Genomic DNA, 16,430 nt, shown 5'->3' with positions numbered 1-16,430 from the left:
TGAATGTTTTTTTGCCCACTCCTGCTTTCCATGCAAAACTTGTAAAATGCTAAAAGGCTCAAGCTCAAGCATATAAACAGCTAGGGCTGGATCCGAGCCGAGCCAAGCTCTAGCTGGCTCGGTAGATTTTTTTTTTAAATTTTTTATACAAAACGACGTTGTTTTGATTAATATATATTAAAAACGATATCGTTTTGATAAGAAAAAACGAGCCCAGCCGAACGCGAGCCTGAAATGAGCCGAGTCGAGCTGAGCTCGAGTCGAGCTTGAGCCGAGCTGAGCTCGAGTCGAGCTCGAGCCGAACTCGAGCCGCTCATATATGAACCGAGCTAAGCTCGGCTCGGCTCAAATCCAACCCTATAAGCAGCTCGATTGTATTTTTGTTTAGTAAGTTGAGTTTTTTTTTTCTCGTTCGGTAAAGTTGGTCTGTTTTAGTTTCTCAATTTATCTCTGAAAGTAATTTCTCCGTTCACATTTACAGTTAAACTTGTAATTTCTTCCTTTGTAGATGAAGCGGCATACATGTTATTGTGAAGTCCCAATATGCCATAATCCAAAGAAATTTTTTATGTAAACTTATGCTACTGCTTTTAGGGTGAATTCGGCCAAGCCCGAAAATGTAATACCCTCAGGTATGTTTCAGGGGTATTTATGTCTTTTGACTCTATTTAGAGATATTTCCCATTTTAAGTACATATATTTGTTTTATATGTATATGTGTGTTTATATATATATATACCTAAAGAAAATGAAAAAAAAAGAAAAGGAAAAAGACAAAGAGAAAAAGAGAAAGAGATAAGGCTTTATATATAAAGAGAAAGAGAAGACTTTTCCATCATTTCCGTCTATATTCCAGCAGCCACCATTCTTCATGTCTTTTCTTTGCTTTCTTGAAGCCAAAGGAAAAAATTGAAGAGATATTGGAAGATAAAATAAAAAGAAAAAAAAGAGAAGCACCTTGTAAGCTTTGGTAACCAAAGATCTCCTTCTTTATCCTTTTATCTATGTTTATATGCATGTTATGTGAATATGTTAGTTTGTTTTGGTATTGATTTAAAGTGGTCTTGATGATAAAGGAAGGAAAACAAAGAGAAGGAAACCAACTTGCAAAGATTTGGCTTGAAACAAGGTAAAGGATATCATCCTTGATATGTGACATGTTTTAGGCTTTTGGTTCCTTGGATCTATGTTATAAATGATGATTTTGATGTTGAGGAATATTGTTTTGCCATTTGAGATGTCTATGTATGTGATTTTGTTCATGGCAGAAAGTTGTATAATATTTACAGTTTTTGCCACTGAGTTCGTCCCATGTTTTGGCTGCCTTATTTGATGAATTATGAGTGCTATTATATCTTGTTGGAAATTTCTTTGAATCCTCTTTCCAATGATATATAGCTTGTATGAATTAGAGATCATTTGGACTGTTAAATATTGTATAAACCAAAAGGACTGCTTTACCAAATAAACAGAGGAGGCAGTTTTGCCACTACTTTCATCTCACGTTTTGACTGTCTTATATAACGATTTATGAGTGCTATTATATCTTGTTGGAAAGCTCTTTGAATTATCTTTTCAGTAATATATAGCTTGTATGAATTGGGGATCATTTAGATTGTTAAATATTGCATGAACCATAAGGACTGCTTTATCAAATAAATAGAGGAGGCAGTTTTTGCCACTGACTTTATCTGCTGTTTTGACTGCCTGATTGAATGAATTATAAGTACTATTATAGCTTGTTAAAAAGCTCTTTGAATCCTCTTTTCAACTATATATAGCTTGTATGAATTAGGAATCGTTTGGACTGTGAAATTGTATGAAAAAGAAGGCTGCCCTGTCAAATGAACAGGGTTGTGAACAGTATTTCACAGTTTGGAAAGGAAAAGAGAGAAAAGAAAGGAAAGGAAAAGAAAAGAAAGGAAAGGAAAGGAAAAAAAAAAAGAAGAGAAAAAGAAAAGAAAGAAAAGCAAGAAAAGGTTGGGACTCAAGATTCAAGGGTCATCCCAAGAGTAATGTCTGGTGAGTTATGAATAAATTTAGATGGAAGCAAAATTAGTAAGATATAAGACTCGCATGCATGCTATAAACTATGAGGGGGCACTTTACACTACACCGCCCGTAGTAGGCCATGTCCACAGTAGGACACGTTCGTAGTAGGACATAGACCCCCAGTAGGGTCCGCTCGTAGTAGAACATGCTCGCAGTAGAGCATGCTCGTAGTAGAGCTCAATTCAGATTCAAAAATGGTGTAGTGAAAGAAAGAAAGAGAGCTCGAGCTTAGAAAAGTGTCAAATCCCTATAGTTAGCTTTCAGAAAGTATCAAATAGACACCAGATGGGACAAAGTATGACCCAAATAGTAAACAGTGAACTAAATTATCCCCTCAATTTCTTATAGAGGTTAGGATGTGAGGTTGAGTCCCAAAAGTGAGTTAGAACAGGAAAAAAAAAGATAGTTTACTTGATTCTTTCCCCTTACTGAGTGTTCTTATCACTCACTCATTTTTCTTTCCTGATTGCAGGTACAGGTGATCGAGGTAGCTGCGAGGCAGGGTCATGTCCGCGTAGGTAGATCCGGTTGGAGCAGGTTATCTCTAGTTTATATTACATACATACAGTGGCATGTTCTTGTCGATTTTTGACTTTTTGAGATTATGGTACAGTTGCATATGATTACTCTCTGTTTTCATATGCTTTCAGATGAGTTTTCATATGAGTATATACATCTTTTGTTCGCTTCCAGATTTTCAGTTTTCTTGGAATACTTCCTAAACACTTTTAATGATGCGTTTATTTTAAAGTATTTTTAAAAAGAAAAAAATAGACGCTCCGAATATTAATTCGTAATATTTCTCCTTCGGTGGGTAGTACTTCTAGGGAGGGATATTATAGAAAACCCCTTGGGTTGAGTTTGACTCTAATAGAAAATGGTTTTACTCAAGTTCATCCAACCAAAATTAAGTCTGGTTTGGATGAAAAATGGCTCAACTTTTTTTGAGTTTGTCTCGATTTCGTAGCTTGAATCAATAGTTTGAATTTGTAGCTCGGTTCAGTTCGAATTGATGGTTCAAATGTTTGACTCGAGTTTGTGGTTCATTGACAAGATAACGTTGTTTTACCCAAATAATATTTAAATTTTATCATTAGAGTCATGAATTCGAATTATAAATTTGAGTTAAATTCAAACTGAATCAAATCAAACACCCTTTAGTTAGAGTTCGGCTTAAATTAAAAAACGAACCAAATCTTCTGGCTCAAGTTTGATATGAATTTGAGTTGAACTAAATGAAACCGACTTAGATCATATCTATGCTTAATTGCATTATACATCATTTTTTTTATCTTTCAATCCTTCTTGGACAAATTTCCTGAATTTTACTTTCCTCTTCACATAAATATACTATAAAACATATGGTTTACGAGGAGAAATTACAGTGACAACAATCAATAAAATTCTAATTCGAATATGATTGTTAGGATCTATTTCTATTAAAATTAAACTAAAATGAAATATTATAATATCGTAAATATCTCATTGAGAAAGTAGAGATAACTTCCAGTATTAATCATGAAAGAGAGATTAAAATAGAAAACACTTATAGATATTAAAGTTTAACAAAATTGATGAAACATTAAAACTTTAAATAAAAAAACTATAGATTCGAGTTTCTCTCATACTTATAAAATTTTGATTTACTTAATATAGTTGGTTACCCAAGAAAAAAAAAAATTATGGAAGTTTTAGAAAGATTCCTCCTATACATATGTATTTTTACAATCCTAGACTGAAACACACATCTATATTTCTGGGTCGTTAGTCTTGTGATCAATCTATTACCTTTGAAAAATATGCTTGTTGAGTGAGGGGATCACCTTATCACCATGAGAGACGGAACTGTATTATCAAAATCTAACCATAATCATAATAATATTCTCTTTGTACAATAAAGGTAGAAAAATATAATTACATAAAAAGAAGGCTAAATGACTGTTATCAACCCAAGTGTGAATGTAAAGATTTGTAAAGATTTCTCTCTTCTTAGGCCACCACCTATCTTCGGTGACTTTCCCTTTTTTCTTTGTTTGGCTAATCATCTTTTACTGTCGAAATAATTGGCCAACGCAAGAGATACGGCAAAAAGAAATAGGTAAAAATCTCTTCATCAAGATGAAAAGATTTTCAAGACATTATGTGACAGAGGAGAAATCGTATTGTGTTATCATCAAAGAGAAACAATGGTTGACGTCGGCTCAATCAATAAAGGGAGAAGTAACCTGATTTTTGAATAATCTAAAACTGAAGGGAGGATTAAACTAAGATTTTTAAAAGTCTTAAAGGTGATTAAAACGAAAAAAAGATAAAAATTCTAAATTTGTGGGAAAAATACGATTTTTTAAAATTATAAAACTTTATATATAAATAAAAATTATTCATTTTTAAAATCTAAAAATAAAATTAATAAATTATATATATTTTTCAATAATATTATTAAAATAATAATTTTATATTTTATTTTAATTAAAAATTTTAACAAAAATTAATTTATGCTATAGGTTTTGATTTTTTAAGTAACGCAGATATATATTTATCCGAAAATCAATCCTTCGGCGTAAAAGAAAATTAGCTATCCTAGCGCTGAGTTGTTTGTTACCGTCCAAAGTCAAAAGCAAACTCTGAGCAGAATATTAATTGACTGTAACCGCAGAGAGGTATATAAGGACAAAATTGAAATGATATTAGCTGAAGCGGGCGGGACTTACAAATATTTGCCAATCGTACGATTGAATGGAAAAGGACCATCTAAGTGTTCTAAACGACGTCGTCCTTAGCTTTTGTGAAGTTAAAACTTCAACAAGAAAGGGAGCGAAGCCCTAGGTAACTTGCCGCTTTCTTCCCCATTTACTCTTTTCATTTTGAACTCACTCACAGAGCCACAGTCTCTCTACTTGAAATAAATCTTTTTTCTGCTTAAAGTTTGAGTTGCCGGATTTTGCTCGACGGAGTAATTTCCGGTTTTCTCCGTTCATAACGGTTCTGTTAACGTTACCGTGAGGAAGGCGAAATATTCTTAGGTATAATTTCTTTTATAATAATTGTTTAATAGTTTTGATTGTTTTAATGTTTCTTGATTTAGTGATTTTTTCCTGGATTTTGTGGCAAGAATCTTATGTTCCTCTGTTTGATTGCTGAGAAAAATAACCTACGGCTTATCACAAAAATTTTGCGATTTTCCTGCTAGTCGTTGGAAAACATAAATTTGCGTTACTTAATTTTTGTAGAAGCGATCTGGTGTATCACACATACTTTTAGAAGACAGTATTTGTTATCTTCAGTGTTAGTGTGTAGAATTTTTTTGTGGTAGAAGCTTGAGTGTGATTAACGATCTTTAGCTCATGAGTTAGTAACAAATGTTTTTTATAACTTAGATATTAAGATCTTTTGACGAGGTAGTCTTGCATTTTCTCTTGAAGAAATATGTAGACTGGCTGTTGATTGTTTCTAAAATATAGTTTATTAGTTTTGATGTTTTTTTTTAATATTTCTTGATTCAGTGATTTTGCTCTTGATTTTATCAAATGAATGTATTTCGCTGTGCCTCTGTTTGGTTATGGGTAATCACAAAGAAATATTGAGATTTTCCTAGCTGATGCTGGGGAACTAAAGACATCACTTTGTGTAACTTATTGTATATTTTTTAGAAAAATCTAGTGTATCACATTCACCATTAGAAGACAATATTTCAATCTTCAGTGTTTGTTCTGTGGAATCATTTGTGTAAGAAGCTTGAGCGTTATTTAAAATTATTTAGCTTAAAGGTAGGAATAGTAGTTTTTTTTGTCATTTAGGTGTTAAGATCTTTTGACAAGGTAGTCTTGCATTCTCTTTTGATAGATATTACTTTTTCCTCTTTTTTTTCCCTGATTAACCACTGTTATATGTCACAATAATGCAGCTGAAAATTTTGCACGAAGATGAGTTCAAGAAGAGGAGGTGAAAAACCAGTTGGTGCTAATGCAGCCGAAGATGATGGTGAGTGGCAGGTGGCTTCAAGGAAGTCTAAAAACAAAACAAATAGCAGTGCTCCAAAACCTGGTGTTAGTGGCGCTGGAAGGGCTTCTGGGAAAACATGGGCACATACTTCAGAATCTAGGACACAACCCAGCTGGGGGAGTGCGAAGCCCCAGTTGCCCAGGAAAATGCCTGAGAGAAGTTATATGGCCCCTCAACCGGTAATTCCTCCTCCTTTGGAGCGGGGTTGGAACTGGCAATCTAGAGCTGGTTCTTCTTCATCTAAAGGTTCTGAAGATGGTCACAAAGACAAAGACAAAAGTGTCTATGATGATTACAAGGATAATGCTGATGAAAATTATGATGATGACAAGGAAGACAACTCTGATATTGCGGATGATTCAGAGGATGAACTCTTCAGTGATGAATTTGATTCAGATACCAGTCAAAAGAGTCATGAGACTCGAAAGAAGAGTCGATGGTTCAGGAAATTCTTTGAAAGCTTGGATAATTTGACTGTTGAAGAGATAAATGAACCAGAAAGGCAGTGGCACTGTCCAGCGTGCCAGCGCGGTCCAGGTTCTATCGACTGGTACCGTGGCCTTCAGCCACTAATGGTCCATGCCAAAACAAAAGGAGCTAAGAGGGTGAAGCTCCACAGGGAACTTGCAAAGCTTCTGGAAGAGGAGTTGCACCGGCGGGGAACTTCGGTCTTTCCAGCTTCTGAATTATTTGGCAGGTGGAAAGGGTTGAAAGATGAAGAGAAGGATCATGAGATAGTTTGGCCACCCATGGTGATCATAATGAATACCAGGTTGGAGAAAGATGATGGTGAGAAGGTACGATTACTTTTACATCGTCTTGTCGCTGTATAGAGGTTACAATAGAAAGCCATTTTGTTTATAAAGTTCTGTTTTGCTCACAAATGCAGTTTGCCTGTGTGATCATTTAATAAATGTATTTGCTGGATCATCATGATGTAACTAATCCTTTTATTTTATTGGATTCAGTGGATTGGGATGGGGAATCAGGAACTTTTAGAGTACTTTGGCTCTTATGCTGCTGTGAGGGCTCGACATTCTTATGGTCCACAGGGGCACCGTGGAATGAGTGTGCTAATTTTTGAAAGTTCTGCTGGGGGATACCTAGAAGCAGAACGTCTGCATAAACATTTTTCTGAGCAAGGAACTGATAGAGAATCTTGGAATAGGAGGCAGGTATTATTCCACCCTGGAGGGGAGCGACAATTATATGGTTTTATGGCAGTAAAGGAAGACATCGATTTCTTCAATCAGCACTCACAAGGTTCTCTCTATATATCTTTCAATCTGTTTGTTTTTGTGTTTATGTGTGTCGGATACACGGACAAGCGTAAGCATCAAAACACATCTTTTTTCAGTTTTATAAACATGAAGAATGCTTTAACTATGTTTGTGACATGCTTTGCAATTCATTAGGAAAATCGAGGCTGAAGTATGAGTTAAGATCATATCAAGAGATGGTTGTACGCCAGATTAGACAAATGAGTGAGGACAACCAGCAGCTCAATTACTTAAAGATCAAAGTGGATAAAGCTACAAGGCATTCGAAAACTCTGGAAGAATCTTTTGGTATTGTGAGTGAGAGGCTGAGAAAGACAATGGAGGAGAATCGCATTGTCAAGCAAAGAACAAAGATGCAATATGAACAGACCAAGGAAGAGGTATTACATCCCGTTGCTTCTGGGTTTTCTGATTTTCCATGACGAAATTGAAGTTAAAGTATGTCTTATTTATTTCCTCTATTTTGTCTTTAACTCCTTGGTTTATGCTGCTGAAGATGGACTTCCAAGAACAGTTTTACAAAGAGCAAATCAGAATGATCCAGGAAGCAAGAGATGCCAAAGAGGAGGATTTTGAAAGGCTACAGCAAGATGAGCGGGAGAAAGCGAAGCAATCAATCGAAAATGCATCCAACATTGAAGACACGAGGCAAAGGTATATATGTAATAATTAACTGAGATAGAAGAACTTAGAGTCCGGGTATGTTTTGTTTTGGGTAATGATTGATGGTTTTCTCACACAGAACTGAAAGGATGGCGAATTTCATAAAGCTACAAGACAAAGAAATGGAAGTGTTCGAGAAGAAGAGAGAGGAGGTATTCAAAATACGCGATGAAAAGATGGCAGCGTTGAAGCACAGGTTTTACGAAGAACAGTGTGAGATCGAGAATGAATGTAGTGCAATGCTGACCAAATTGATGGAGGAATACACCCACATTCAGGATTCTTCGTAGCTTTTGAAGGATATGAAAACTAAGAATTTGTGAGGGAAAGAAGTGGTTAGCTTTCAGTTTTGTTTCGTCATGACTTAAACGAAGGGAGCACGCAGCCAGCTTATTCAATGGTGTGTATGCAACTCAGTATGACTATATGTGGACTCTTTTCTTGAACAATGGCTAACCCTTCTATTTTTCTCTTGTTGAACTTTCTTATATTAATGTAAGACATTAAAATATCAAGATAATTTTCAAAAATAGTTTAATTATTGAAACAAAACAGGAATGAAATAATTCAAATGCAATAAAATTATGTTTATTCAATTAGAGTGTCCAATTGGATACTTGCATGTTATGTCATTATATAATTATGTGATTTTGATTTAAAGATAAATTTAATCATATGATAATATATTATTTGATAATAAAACTAAGTGTATAAATAATGATGTGTTATTATATGAGTTAGTAATTTTGAAGAGTAATGTTATTTATATAATTTTGTAATGTTATTGTGTGATTGAATAATAAAAAATTAAAAATAAAATAATATCTAATTATATTGTGATATATTATGATAAAATAATACTTAATTTTATTGTGATACATAATTATTTATACACATATGTTTTTATATAGCGATATTTTATCAAACGGAATATCCAAATATGAAAGTAATTATTTATCCATTTTCAATTTAAGAATTAATGCTAGAAATTTTGGTCTTCAAGCGTAAGCATGAGCACATATGTTTCCCTTGATTAGTGCTGGTTAAATCAGAACTTTGAGGGGACCATTTTCTCCAATGAAGTAACTATTATTGTGTAAGCTTACATAAACTCGATTGCGATAGAGATTAAGGTAAAAATTATATCGTCAAATATAAAGAAAATGTTTTTTCTTTCTTCTGTGCTATTATTTACTGGAAGTTCAATACTTATTTATTTATATTTTTATAAATTTTATTTACCGCACATCCCCATTCTTGGATGCAATGTCACTTTGTTAGTAAAACTATATTTAAAACTGATTATATGTAATTATTATAAATTTTTTTTTTTTTTAAAAGGTGCCCTAATTAACTTTTAAAATTTACATTATTTCTCAGGTTGATTTTCAAAATGGTAAAAACAAAACTATCCATATTAAATATTTTAAATTACAAAATACTGTAATATTAAAAGACAATTTCGCAAACAATCAAATTATGCGTATATTTTTTTATACATAATTTGAATATACATATGATTAATCATAATATGATTGAATGATTTTAAATTTAGATAAAATAATATACAATCATATAATGATACATTATCAATATATAAAAAATATATATACATAATATTACTCTTTTATACTATTAAAAACAAATGGAACGGCCACAGATGGCAGCTTTTTTTTTTTTGTTTTTTCAGTTTGAAACTGTTTCTTTTTTTCTTTTCAGATCAAATAATGCTAGCCCGACCAATTGACGGGCCTCATTGAAAGCAAGAAAAGAACGCCATATGACGGGGGAAATTGGCCAGCTGAGAGTCCACAATGTTCACAAGCGCAGCAAGTGGGGAAAAGAGGCCGTGTACTCCGTAACCATTTTGACACAACTTGCAGCAGCTGCATAAACATTAATTTCTTCATGTTTCACCATTTTCTTAGAAATAACCCCTCAGATGGGTCTGCATTCTAGCTGGAATGATAGAATACGTGTAAAATTCTTCAAATGGCTGCGTGTAGATTTCAGTACTCATGTTCAGAAACAACGAAAGGCAGGCACAAAAGAACTTGCAAACCTGATTTCAGGAGCTGCCAACCATAAGCAAAGTTCAGTTTGCAACAAATTAAATACAGAAAATCTATTCACCAATTTAATTTAGCAGACGTTGAAGGAGTCAGTCCTTCAACACAAGGAACCGGTGACCAGCAACCAGAAAATTGGGAATCCACTAGAACAGCAGCATGGTTCATTATTTAAACTGTAAAGCATCTGCAGGTCAATGAGCGTATCTCCTTACAAAGTAAAGACTTCTTTGAAGAATTGCCTTTTAAAATTCAGTAGAAAAAAGATGGCCAATGGAAATGAAGTTTTGAACCCTTTGGCATTGTGGTTATTTGCATGCAGCAGAAATCAAAAAGCCATGACTGAACCCAGAACCAATCCTAAACCACCCAGCAACTGATGCATTCAATCCTCCAGCATTCAGAATGATCATTACAACTGCAGAAGGTGCATAAAGAATTAAGTACTGTTAAAGAAGGACAGAAGAAAAGTAAAGGAATAACAATCAGTTTCATCTCAACAATTCTGGGAGAATATCTTCCTCCCACGCATTTAATACATAGGAAAATACCAAAAGAATGAGAAAGTATATTTGTGACATTTACTAGTCAAAGTTTCCCTTGCCTTAGTGCATTACCCCCCATGCTAAAAGAGCACCGGAGAATTTGTGATCAATTCTAGCAAGTCTTACTCGACTTTTGTATAACATAAAAATTGATTAATATTTTGTTAAGACCACTTCCTTTAAGGTGTATAGTAGGAGACGGGGAGCTGCTGCTAGGAGAACTGATCAGGAAAAGAATGTGGAACTAAGGGAGATTTTAGAAGATCTCAAATGATAAGGGAAGGCCACAAGGATTGCTTAGAGTGGACGTTTGGGAAGTTAGTTAGAGATGGTGGAATAAACAGGGAAAAAGAAAGAGAGAAAAGGAGAGGAGTTTATTAAAATGGTCTGGGTAGCCGTTGGCTGAGGGGGGTCCCAGCTCCTTGAATTGCTAGTTTATAATTTTAATTCATTGCTTAGATTTCCAATTTCTACTGCTAAGAGAATTGTAGCGTAAATATTAGAATTCTTCTTAGAACATCTAAAATAGCAGTCGTATGTTGGTATTATTTTTACAGTCTTCCTGGTGTTGTTTGGCTTATATTTCTAGTTAAACAGTTCTGGTTACAAATTACTGCTCTGTTAGTGCCTTAGTTGGCTGGGTTCCTAGTATATTTAAACCCCCCTAAGGAAAAATGGAGGATCATAGAGCAGAGAGAATAACATGGTATGTCCTATTCATGAGCAAAAAACCAAGATGAAGAAAAGAGTTATGAACTTTTATTCGGAATGTATAAAAATTAAGCTCTAGGAAGTGGGTGATCCTGACCAACTCACTCTGCTATGTTAGCATCTTTCACTCAATAGAAACTTTCTTGATAAAGTTGGATAAATTTCTAAACTACACCAGTAAATTATTATAATTATTTTAGAAAAAAGTGATATTATAAGAAAAATATCACTAATATATTGACCTAATGTTCAAAAACATTAGAAGGTTTTATATAAAATAAAATGCAAAAATAATATCCACATTAAAGATTCATGGTGTGCAGCTGTCAGAAATGATTTTCTCCTGAACTACTACTTCTCCACTCTATGCAAGAATCCACAGAGCAATCTTGTGCATCACCAAATCAATTTAGTGTTTGTTACAGTGAAGAATAACTGCAAAGTGTAGATAAATGATAATACAGATATGAAAACCATCATCGTTTTTGCCTTGAGTCAGTGACATGCTGAATAAGGAGAAAAGAAATACTAATTCTGAATGATTTTATAGAGAGGTTCAAAACTAAGCTTGTTAAATTCCATCAACAAAGACAATGCTAATGTGTGAGACAAGGTAGAGAAAAGAAATTCATTTTCATATTGTTAAAAAAGAATTATGAAGCTGTTGAAGTTTTCAAACAAACTGATTTGCTGAATTGAGTGCAAAATCAAAGAACCAAAATAATCTTGAGAGTGTTTTATGTTATGCGTGAGTCTAAAATCAAAATTAATTAAATTTGCATACTGCACAAAAAACAAGTAAAATAAAAAGGAATATAGCTTTTGTAACATATATAAGTAATCATCTTGTACAAAACTAGACAAAGAAGAAAAATAAGATTTGGATGATTACCTAGACAAATTGTTGGTATTTGGTAAGCCACAGATCTGAGGACAAATTCATTAATTCTGTCTTCCTAAAGATGAGCAAGTAATCATCCCAAATTCAGCTCTGTAATATTCAAAACAGAAAAGACATGAATTGTCTGGAGTCTTGTACAATTGGCAGATATTAAGTATGGTTAAAGAGTCAAATTTGACTAACTAGAGACTTGTTGCCTAGACAATGATAAAAGATATCTACATTTAAATTATTTTGTTGGAGAAATAATCAGCATGTGTAACATATTGCAAATCAAATGCTGACAATCAAGTTAGTACAACCCATGAAAATGTTAAAACACAGGTGAGAGTGAGAAATATGCACCTCTTGGTTTCTTGCAATTGCAAAAATCACATTAGCAGCGAGTTTTGATGTCTGTTGCACAAAAAATAAAACAAGCTAAAAAAAGGGTCAAGTTATTAATTTATAAATAAAGATAATGCAAAGAAGAAAAGTACCAAGCTAAGGAGAAGAGCATCCTTCTTCACTCAATAGATAGCAGCCTTCCTTTTGAATCAACTTCAAATCAATAATAATATTTGGGATATGAGCAATATCTAGCCAGCCGTCACCCCTGCGGTTTCCATATCTTTTTGACAATTGGGGACATTCGAAAATAGACAACCTTCGTAATTGCATTCCTTCTGCTAGAAATATCAGATTGTGGCAACCCACAATTTCAAGATATTCAAGGGATGTTAAATTGTACATCCACTCCGGTAGAACAAGCAAATTATGACAGTCCCAGATCACGAGATGCTGCAGAGTGGCAACATATTGAAGCCCCAATGGGAGGGACTCCATTGCTGGAAGCCCAGACAATCGTAAACAACAAAGGCTCCTAAGACCCTGCCATTGCATGTCATAATTGTCCTCATCAAAAAAGTCGTGACAATCTCGAATAATGATATTCTGGAGGGAAATGAGGTGTCCTATGCCTCGAAACAGCTGAAAAAGTGTCGGGCATGATACAATTTTTAAATCTGTGAGAGCAGTGAGCTTTTTCACTCCTTCCTCTGGTAAAACTTCTAAATCCCAAACACATTCAATTGACATAGACTTTAATCTGGAGAGAGGAACCAAAAAACACGAGGAAGTAGATGGAGCTACTGCTACACCAGTCACCAACTTCATCGTTTGTTGCAATGGCTTTGAGCTGGTATCTTCCAAATACAATTCTTCCAAAGATGGATATAGAGGCATGGAGGTCAGCTTAGGGCAACCATTGATAGTTAATTTGGAAAGACAGGGAAAAGAAGGTAGCTCAATCAACCAAGTCATTTCTCCATCATCATCATTATCTTTATCTCTCCTCCACCATCCTAGTAATTTAGAACAATCCGTGAGTTTGAGCTCCTTAAGAGATTGATAGAATGTTGTTGATGGTGTGCAAGAAGAACTATCCATTCCTTGATCTGAAACATACTCCAAATCATGTAAGCCCCTAAGAGACAATATTTTAAGATACGGTAACTGTTCCAGTGGTGGGATATGCTGGCACCTCTCACAATCAACTAAGTTAATTGAAGTTAGATTTGTGATGGAGGAAAGCCAACTAGAAAGCTTCACACCCCCAAAACAAAATATAGACAATCTTTTGAGATTTGGGTGTGGTTTCAAGCCTTCTAACAATATTTCATCAATCCTAACCTCTCCTCTATCATCACTAACAACATTATCATCAATTGGCTCCCACTTTAATTTAAGGGACTGAAGATACTGCTTCGCTTCTAAGATGGCCAATGTTGGTGTCGTGGCTTTTTCCATGTGTTCCAAATTCTTGATTGTTAGCTTTCCTCTCAAACTATTCAGCCCATTTAATTCACTTAACTCACAATTTTTTTGGAAAGTTGATCCATTGCTCCTTCCTACCTTAAACAATGGTAAAGTTTGAAGTTTGGTCAATAACCCCAAATTGCATGGCATGCTAATCAAATCATCACATTTATCAATAAGATGCCTAAGACTCACCATTTTTTCAATATCTCTAGGCAATTCATTAATCCCACAACCAGAGAGATCAAGTGTTTGCAAATTCCTTAGCCTCGTGAGCGAAGTAGGAAGCTTCTTAATATCCACATTATAAGAAAGATCAAGATATCGTAGATGTTTCAACTTACCAATAGAACTCGGTAGCTCTCTAACCCTTGATCCACTTAAGTTCAAGCTACGCAAGCACTTGAACCTTGATAACATTTTTTTAAAATTGGACTGATTCAATTCTTCCACAAATAAAAATAGATTGCATGGGAAAGAAATAGCCCTTATATGGTTTGATCTAAATAATATTGATGGAATTTTACAAGATGCACCAAAATCAATGTCAGAATATTTAAATGAAACATAATGTACTATTTCATTAAAATTTTCCCCATCCAAAGTTGCCATAGTGCATTCACCTCCTGCAACTGATTGTGCAAGATCATGCATGAGATCATGCATCTTGCATGTGGTTATATTGCCCAATTCATCATATTCTGGATCTTGAAAAAATGACCTTGAAAGTAGGTTCATAAAATACTCGTTGCCAACATCTTCTGGACATTTATTCTTGTTTGGTGAATGAAGAAACCCCTGTGCCATCCAAAGGCATATTAGTTTCTGCCTTGGGATATCATAGTCTTTTGGAAACAATGCACAATACGCAAAGCATTGTTTTAAATATGATGGGAGATGATCATAACTGAGTTTAAGAACAGGTAAAATACCACTTCCTTCTGGAGCTATTTTTGATAGTTCACTGTCCCTGAACTGCAACCAATCACTTTTGGTCTGTTGATTGCAGAGTAAGTGTCCTATTGTCCTTATGGCAAGGGGAACTCCAGCACACTTTGCTATAATGTCCTTTCCAATTGCCACTAGTTCTGAACATTTTAGATCTATCCCATACTCAGACACTATTTGCATAAATAAAGACCAAGATTCGTCTTCATCAAGTCTTCTCAAGCCTTGAGATGGAAACTTACTAGTAATCCTAGCAACATTTTCATTACGAGTGGTTACAAGTATTTTACTATCTCGTGCACCACCCATTAATAAATCTTTCAATTCACTCCATTTATGGGGATTCTCATCATCCCATAAGTCATCCAAAACTAGCAAGTATTTTTTTCCATCAATCTCTTCCCGAAGACATTTCTGCAGTTGATCCATTTCAAGTTTATCAAGTTTTTCTACCTCCCTAGGATTCACAGATTTAATTATCTTCTTTACAATTAACCCCACGTCAAAGTCATCGGATATGCACGCCCACATTCTCAAATCAAAATGATTAATAATCTTCTCATCATTATAGGCAAGTTGAGCAAGTGTGGTCTTTCCTATTCCCCCAATTCCAACAATAGGAATAACAGAAACGTTCTCAACATAATTTGACTCTAACAAAAGCTCTATTATTCTAATTTTATCATCATCCCTCCCTATCACCTTTTCTTCTCGAACAAAAGAGTGCGTTTGCTCTCTCCCAATGTTGAAAATCGGCCTCTCATCAAAATTCTTAAGAAAGTGGAATTGGCTCATATCCTTTGCAATATCATCCAATCTCTTCCTAATAGTCTTAATTTTGTGCGCCATTTTAAGACTATATGCAATCTGATTAAATTTAGAGAAGAAAATCCGCACCTCACTTGTCGCCTCTTGTTGCTTCAGTACCCCGGCAAAATCGTCCAACAAATCATCGGCATCGTAAAAAGCATCCTTCAGCCTCCGAAGCCAAAGCGTCACTTGATGGTTCTTTTTGTTGTGCTGCTCTTCGGCATCAAGAAGTACGGCTTTGATTGTTTCGACAGTGTCTTTGAGCTTTCTAATCTCGTCACCGACTCCACTGGCCAGTTCGACTTCTTGAAAAGCTCGGGATCCCAACAATTCCAAGAGCTTCCAAGCAGCGTCAAATACCAGTCCATCTGCCATTGACGATTGCAGCTCGCAATGCTAAGTAAATTATGAAATTATTTGTCAGGTTCGATTTGTGGATGAAGATTGAAGAGTGAAGATTGTAAGATTTTTAATAATTAACCATATTTATATGTCTTTTTCTTCCACCTTTACCGACAACTTTGACCTTGTTCCGTTTTGACTTCTGTTTGTTAACGATGAATGTTCGAATGCATTGGTTAATTCCCTTCTTCGATGTCTGCTATAACAGCGTAGCAGGAAAACTTGGGTCATGTCATGCGTGGTTGGGTTC

At 34.7% G+C, this 16,430-nt stretch overlaps 2 protein-coding genes across 3 annotated transcripts; one reads left to right on the top strand and one right to left on the bottom strand.

Moving 5' to 3' along the window:
• The first annotated feature begins 4,861 nt into the window (after positions 1 to 4,861).
• On the top strand, positions 4,862 to 8,527 carry LOC123207324 (protein SUPPRESSOR OF GENE SILENCING 3-like). Its single transcript, XM_044624686.1, has 6 exons — positions 4,862 to 5,075; positions 5,957 to 6,851; positions 7,023 to 7,317; positions 7,470 to 7,714; positions 7,831 to 7,988; positions 8,077 to 8,527. Exons 2-6 carry the CDS (start codon positions 5,976 to 5,978, stop codon positions 8,285 to 8,287), a joined length of 1,785 nt encoding a protein of 594 aa, XP_044480621.1. The 5' UTR covers positions 4,862 to 5,075; positions 5,957 to 5,975; the 3' UTR covers positions 8,288 to 8,527.
• Positions 8,528 to 9,687: 1,160 nt separating this feature from the next.
• On the bottom strand, positions 9,688 to 16,222 carry LOC123207342 (disease resistance protein RGA2-like). Of its 2 annotated transcripts, XM_044624721.1 has the most exons (5): positions 14,216 to 16,222; positions 12,703 to 14,116; positions 12,569 to 12,619; positions 12,215 to 12,313; positions 9,688 to 10,484 (listed from the first exon to the last, which is right to left on the bottom strand). In XM_044624721.1, exons 1-2 carry the CDS (start codon positions 16,151 to 16,153, stop codon positions 12,707 to 12,709), a joined length of 3,348 nt encoding a protein of 1,115 aa, XP_044480656.1. In that variant the 5' UTR covers positions 16,154 to 16,222; the 3' UTR covers positions 9,688 to 10,484; positions 12,215 to 12,313; positions 12,569 to 12,619; positions 12,703 to 12,706. The 2 variants fall into 2 exon arrangements, with proteins under 2 accessions (XP_044480656.1, XP_044480655.1); XM_044624720.1 differs by having other exon boundaries at positions 12,703 to 16,222.
• Positions 16,223 to 16,430: the final 208 nt, after the last annotated feature.

Source organism: Mangifera indica, unplaced genomic scaffold (genome assembly GCF_011075055.1).
Source record: "Mangifera indica cultivar Alphonso unplaced genomic scaffold, CATAS_Mindica_2.1 Un_0072, whole genome shotgun sequence".
NCBI lineage: Eukaryota > Viridiplantae > Streptophyta > Magnoliopsida > Sapindales > Anacardiaceae > Mangifera > Mangifera indica.
This window is presented reverse-complemented; position numbering and strand designations above follow the sequence as displayed.

Excerpts from the sequence above, each read along its gene's own strand:
- LOC123207324 (XM_044624686.1), top strand. The coding sequence starts at position 5,976 with ATGAGTTCAAGAAGAGGAGGTGAAAAACCAGTTGGTGCTAATGCAGCC. Across the intron at positions 6,852-7,022 it reads AGAAAGATGATGGTGAGAAG|TGGATTGGGATGGGGAATCA; the intron begins GTACGATTACTT and ends TATTGGATTCAG. Across the intron at positions 7,989-8,076 it reads ATTGAAGACACGAGGCAAAG|AACTGAAAGGATGGCGAATT; the intron begins GTATATATGTAA and ends TTTCTCACACAG.
- LOC123207342 (XM_044624720.1), bottom strand. The coding sequence starts at position 16,153 with ATGGCAGATGGACTGGTATTTGACGCTGCTTGGAAGCTCTTGGAATTG.